Source organism: Nestor notabilis, unplaced genomic scaffold (assembly GCF_000696875.1).
Source record: "Nestor notabilis isolate BGI_N333 unplaced genomic scaffold, ASM69687v1 scaffold16830, whole genome shotgun sequence".
NCBI classification, from domain to species: Eukaryota; Metazoa; Chordata; class Aves; order Psittaciformes; family Psittacidae; genus Nestor; species Nestor notabilis.
Genome location: NW_009912604.1, coordinates 6,536 through 12,888, shown reverse-complemented (window position 1 = coordinate 12,888; position 6,353 = coordinate 6,536). Strand labels below are relative to the sequence as shown.

Genomic DNA, 6,353 nt, shown 5'->3' with positions numbered 1-6,353 from the left:
CCGTCTGGTTCCCCCATCCCACCCATCGCCTCAGTGGGCAGCAGGGAAGGGGCACCCGTCCTTCTGAGAGCCCCTTGATCTCCACACCCAAACCTGTCAAGGAAGGACTGTCCGGTCGTACAGAAATACTGATCTTTAATTAGACGGCGATAAACGGTTGAGGTGAATCACTTTCCTCCGCCGCAGCAAACGTGGCAGAACCATGTGGACGGGCAGGCCTGAGCTCTCACGCTCCCCCGTACAAAGAGCAATGCGAAATGTGCACAGCAAAATGATGCACTTCTTTTATTTTTAAAAGATTGTATAAAAACCCGCAAGAATTTCAACAACAACAATCCTTAACCTAAAAAAATAGCACCAGGGAGAGTTAGAAACCTTTACAAAAGTATGAAAAAGGCATTTCTGAATCTACCTCTCCTTACATCTTATAAACACATAATACAAGGCAGCTCTTACAGGGAAAACTGTTTCAAGGAAGACTTGTCTACTACAATTCTTATCAAGTAAGCTTAATGCCAAGACAATTCTCATTCCTCTTTTATCTTTGTGTAAATTCCCCGAGTCCTTTTTTTTCCTCCCTCATCCATTTGTTTTTCTTTTGATCAGACAGGGAAGGATGCGAGATCTGGAGAATGAAATCAGAGATGCTGTGGAGCAGAGGTTATGTGCCAGCCCCGTTTGGAAACCTAAAACCCATCAGCAGGTCCCCAAGGCAGAGGGTGGCCGTGGCCCCGTGGTTCCACATCGGGCTCTGGATGGGGCTGGGCACAGGAGTTAGTGTTGTGACTCAGGTCCGGGCTGGGTGCTGGAGGCTGCAAATGGGTCCAAAGCAGGTGGTGGCAATGCCAGGGCGCCCCCAGCACCCTTCCCACCATCTTCCCAGCCAGGGGGTGGTGACAAAGGAGGTGAGCGGGTGCTACTCATCCCTGAGCAGGCATGAAGCTCAAACACATCACCAAGAACAAACCCTACTGGGAATACTTTGAAGAGTCACCTCTGGACAAGACCAGGGGAAAAAGTCTTTCAGCTTCCTGGGCTTCCCTTCCTGCCCATTCCCGAGTGCAGCCTTGGGCAGGAGACCAAGAGAAAGTGGTCCTCAAAGCCCAAGGTGGAAAGTGGCACACAAGAGTGGAAAGTGAGAGGCTCCCTCCTCCAAAGAGGCTGTCATCCTCCACCACCCATGAGAGGAGTGAGGAGGGCCCCCGTGTGTCAGAGAGGTAGAAGGAGCTGGAAGAGAAGCTCTCATTTCCCACTGATGCTGTACGACACCTCATGAAGCAGCCTGGCCCGTGGTTTGGACCGGATTCATTTTGAGAAGGCACCAAAGGATGCTCTGGACAGGGTGTAGTGAACAGCAGAGGTAGGGGAGGACAGAGGGACAATGGGGGGACACCATAAGTTGTTTCAGTGCATTGAAATGTGCATTGGAGTTAAGGGGGCTATGGAAAACTTGGCACAGGTGGGACGGGCTCCCCAGGACTTCACAGACACTGGGATAATCACCCCAGCAAAGTCAGGGAGCAGGAGGGCAATAAAGTGAGCACAGCAGCAGCTGCAGGAGCTCCTGGTCTTGGGGGTATGGCCCCAGGAGCCCCCCAGGTGCCCCACGCTGGGCACAAAAGCACCACAGCATCCGTGTGCATGGGGAGATGGGTGTGCAGGGAAGGAGAGGTAGAGCAGAGCCCTGCGTGCGGACCCAGGACCTGCCCCAGCAGCAGGGCCTGCAATGGGGGGGGACACGTGCAGCCCCCGGCCACAGCAGCTTTCCCACCCTGCTGCCCATGAGCAGGATCAGCGCGGGGGAGACCAGTGCTGTGCTCTGGGATCCTGCAACCCCACCGGCATCTGGTGGGACCTTCCCTGCCAGGAAGCTCCTGCACCAGAGCCAACACGCTGCCAGCACTGCTCAGCTTCACAGCAGATGGGGGCTGCAGCTCGAGGACCACACTACCCCTGCACTGCCCTTCCTGCCCATGCACCACATTCACTGGGGAAATGGATGCTCAGAGAACATTTTCCTTTATGGACACTGGAGCCCGAACCCTCCAATTCCTGTGTAAGCTTTCAAACCACTCAGCAGGATTTTTAAAATGGAAGGTAAAGGTTGTAGATGCTTTAAAAAGGAAGTGGTGAGTATTTGTAAACTACGGCCAAACGTATAAAACAATATTCCTTTAGTTCTACCTAGAAAAGTAATTCTATCACCTCACAGTTCAGTTTCAGCTACATTCAGGTCTAGGAATCTCCACATTCGTATGTAATGCCTTAAAGCAGCAACAGACGTTAAACAACACAAAAGTTTATCAAAAAATAACCATAAAACCGATTTGGTGTGTGTATCCTGCGTGTTCAGTGTATGTACCTGAGCAGGGTCCCTTACACCTCCTGCTACAGCCGGGGGGGTTGGCAGCTGCTTCAAGAGAGGTTTTGTTTGTTCAGAAGCAGTAACTCACTGTAGTTCACATCTGCCCGCAGCACCTCGGCAGCTGCCTCCACACTTACTGCTCAGCAAGTTGTGACTTTCAGCTCTAGGCTAAAACGGGGTATTTAATGCTCTGGAGGAGACGTCCCGTCTCAGCCATGCACAGAGCTTCCTGCGCTGGGCAATTAAAGCTCTTTTGTCCATGTTTTCTATCACTGCCATTAGTCCCTTTCAAGGAAAGTTACCCTGCCAGGTTCTTTGGTTAAAGACATTTCCTCAGCTCTCCCTGCGGGGCCAGGCTGCCTCCCTGCAGGAGGGAAGGGCAGGGATGGTGCCGGGGCAGCAGGCGGCCGTGCCCGTCCCTCTCCCGCCCCGCCAGCCGAGCTGTGCATCTTTACCAGAGAGACGAGGGGCGCTTGGCTTGCTAATCGCAGGCAAAGTAATCCTTGAGCGGGGAGAAGAGGTGCTGGATGACGGGGACACTCCACGATCTCAGCAGCTTCTGGCGAGCGCCACGGCCCATGTTGGAGACGTCTGTGTAGTGGAGGGGGAAGCCAAAGATCCTGTGGAGCAGAGGCAGAGGAGGGTGGGTGAGCTGCCCTGGTGCCCATCGGATGCAGCCAGAACACAGCATCTCTCTGTCCCATCTCTGTGTCCATCCCTACATCCCTCGAGCCACAGCCTGTGTTTTAGAGTCTTGCTTAGCAGAAGCTTCTCACCAGTGTCAGTGCTCCCCACCAGCTCTGATTTCCTTTCCCAGAATGGCAGCAAGCAAATGTATATTGCTTTAGACCCAAAACATTGGCAAAGGTGATTCCTGCTCTGCCCAGAGCCAGAGGCACTTGCTCCAGGGCAGCAGAGCAGAGCCCACATGTCCCACAGCCGCGCTCCCATGGACGCAGACAAACCACCCCTCGTGTATCTGTGCAAGCACATCTGCCTGGGAGCAGCAGCACTGCTGTCCATGAGCTGCACGAGGGTGCCAGCCCACCACCACCAGTGCACCCAGCGGCTGATGCCCCTGGGAACACCCCCCAGCAGAGCTCCCAGCTGGGGGGAGATGCAGGCAGGGGTTCAGAGCCCACATGCTGGCTCCGTTTTAAAACCGGATTAGGAAAATAAAAGGAAAAGCAAACCCAAGAGCCACCAGCGATCTCCAGCCAGGAATCGGCACTAACACTGAATACAGGGAGCAAAAAGCAAATTCTAAAGACAATAGAAAATTCCTCCTCCCAGCTCCATGGTCATGTCCTCACGCAGCCTCTCCCACTTGGCTCAGGTCAATACAACACTGTCCCAGGAGCCACACCGAGCCACAAACTCACACCTCTGCCCACTCTGCTCAGCAAGACACCTCCACAAGCATCAGCCCGGGGCAGTTCATGGAGACAGCTCGAGTCATTGCTGGGCTCCCATCAGAGGAGGGTTCTTCAAGTGCCATCTCACATGACAAAGCCTCAGTAATTGCTATTTCACTTTCAAATTCCTGCATGCCTCTAGCTCAGCTTTAATTAGTTTTAACTCCACGAAATACTGGCAATTTAAATACAAACAACCCAAAGTATTTAAACCCAATCTGTTTATTGGCTGAGGCGTTCCCTGGAGGAAATCTCCAGGTTTTGTTGCTAGGAGTATCTGGTGCACAGGACTGATAGTAATAGGATTTTACTCTACTCCAAGTCCTCCTGTTGTGTTTTACCATGAATTCAGGGTGCTACCGAGGTGTGAACAAAGCTGGGAGGAGCTTCCCCATAGCACCACACTGGACCGAGCTGCTGGGATTCACCTCCAGCAAACCCCACACAGCAGTCACTGGGCATGGGGCTGCCCTACTGCACCCCACATCAGCCTGGGTCTTAAACTAAGGCTGGTGGATGTGTATAACATGTTTATCCCTAGGCTAAACACACCACACAGCATCCTGCACTGATCCCATCACTCTTCCCTCCACAGGCTCCAGGTCCAGGGCAGAGGATGCTGCTGCTTTTCCCAGTCTCATCCCTGCTCATTAACAAGCACATTATCATGTGCACGTCACTGCAGGGAACTGCACCATACGGGAGCTGCAGCTCTTCAGCTCCCAGGAGCTGGGCTTAGGGCCAAGGAGGGAAGAACCAAACAAGCACCACGAAACAGAGCAAAGCTGGAGCGAGAGATTCAAACCAACAGCAAAGGATTCATTACCTGTTCATGCCTGGAAGGTTACCCCAGAAATAGTGCGCTCGGTGGGCAGCAGATATCTTGATTGCGTCGATCATAACTGGGTTACACTGCAGGCCACAAGAGATGGGAATATCAAGGTTAGAGGAGGTGTGGGCTCAGCCCTCTCCTGCATGGAGCCCTTCTCCACTGTGCCCTACAAACCCTTGCTCCACACCACAGCACGGTCTGGTCAGCCCCAGACCATGAGCTCCCACACCACAGCCATGGCCAGCAGCTAATGAAAACCACAGCACACTTCAGTGCTGGGTTATCTGGGCCAGGATCAGGACCATCAGCCTCTGATGGAACTTTTGCAGAAAGGCTCCCTACTGACCCACAGCCCGCCTTGGCTACCACAGTTAAAAACCCTCTCCAGCCCCTGACCTCCCTCTCCCTAGAAATAACACATCAGGAATTGCTCTGAACAGATGCTTTCTGCAAGGCAAGAACACCCCCCATGGAACCAGTGCTGGGCTGGGTTAACGTGCTGCAAGCCCTTGGGGATCCAGAGCCAAGGACGAAAACTCGATTCCTGGGGTATGCATCAGGAAGGGGCCACACAAAAGCACAGCTCAACACACCTTGCACAGCACAGGAAGTGTCTCTGGCTCACATGCTCTTCCCAAAGCCAGCAGCAATCCCTACCTCCAGAAACCGAGAGATGTCCCTCTTGTCATTGACCCTCATGGCCACCACATTCTCGAACATCCAGAAGAAGGGACGCTCCTCTCCTGCCTTGGGACGGGCATAGTTGAGCAGGTGGTAGAACTCAAAGAACAGCCTCCCGGTTCCTTCTACAAGGGAAAAAGATGGAGCTGCAGGCTGGGATCTGCTGTGGCAGGCTGGGATCTGCTGTGGCACGGGGAACATGGGTCTGGAGGCCCTGGCTGCCCTCCCCAACAGCATGGACATAGCCTGTGCTTTGCAGGTGCCACCCCATGGGCTGCAGCTCAGAGGGGAGCTGTCACCACCAGGGCAGACTGGAGCTGAACCTCTTCCCTGCCCTTTAAGGTGGCTCCAAACCCCAGGAATGACTCAGGAAAACCCAGCTCTGTAGAGGCAAAGCAGCCTTACCATAGAGCCCCTTCCTGGCTGGGTTGACAAGGGAGATGTCATTGCAGGGGCTTCCACCGATCACCAGGTCAAAAGGACCCCACTCCTCGATCTAGAGTGAACAGACAAATCCCATTAGGAGACACAATGGAAGTGGGTCCCTCCTCCTGGACAGGGCAGGGGAAAATCCCATCCTAGGGCTAGTGAGGTGAGCCCTCCTTGGCCATGGTGCCACGTTGCCCCACTCACGTTTCTCTTGGTTATGTTCCTGACATCATGCACGTAGGTGATGTTGCCCTCATGCCGCATGGTGCCCACAGCAATGGGGTCTTCACAGATCTCCGAGGCAATGTACTTCTCCACTTGGATGCCCAAGTCCTTCAGCACCAGGTACCCTGCCAAGGGACAGACGTCTGAGGCTGCACTGCTCTCTTTAGTCTCCCGGTCTCCTTCTTCAGCACAGACACCCGATGTGGCCGCTCTGGTGTGTCCTAGGAGGGGGCAATCACACAGGGCTTGAGGAACAGAAAAATGGGGTTTTGACCCATTCCTGCAGGCAGGTTTAGGAAACCCGGGAAGCAGAATTCCGGAGCTGAGCCAAACCAGTGCTGCCAGAGCTCCCACAGCTCTCACTTCCCAGTGAAACCAGCCACTTGATACGGTACTCAGTGACGGA

The 6,353-nt window shown here is 53.8% G+C and overlaps 1 protein-coding gene across 1 annotated transcript in view; it reads right to left on the bottom strand.

The window, feature by feature from the left end:
* Window positions 1–2,846: 2,846 nt before the first annotated feature.
* The window catches only part of DNMT3B (DNA (cytosine-5-)-methyltransferase 3 beta), a gene marked incomplete at its 5' end in the record, with an annotated part of 9,787 nt that continues 6,280 nt past the window's right edge, over window positions 2,847–6,353 (bottom strand). The window contains 5 exons of the mRNA XM_010020331.1: window positions 2,847–2,985; window positions 4,607–4,692; window positions 5,270–5,418; window positions 5,648–5,789; window positions 5,927–6,072. Of these exons, the coding sequence (XP_010018633.1) occupies window positions 2,847–2,985; window positions 4,607–4,692; window positions 5,270–5,418; window positions 5,648–5,789; window positions 5,927–6,072 (662 nt within the window). The remainder of the gene's footprint in view (window positions 2,986–4,606; window positions 4,693–5,269; window positions 5,419–5,647; window positions 5,790–5,926; window positions 6,073–6,353) is intronic.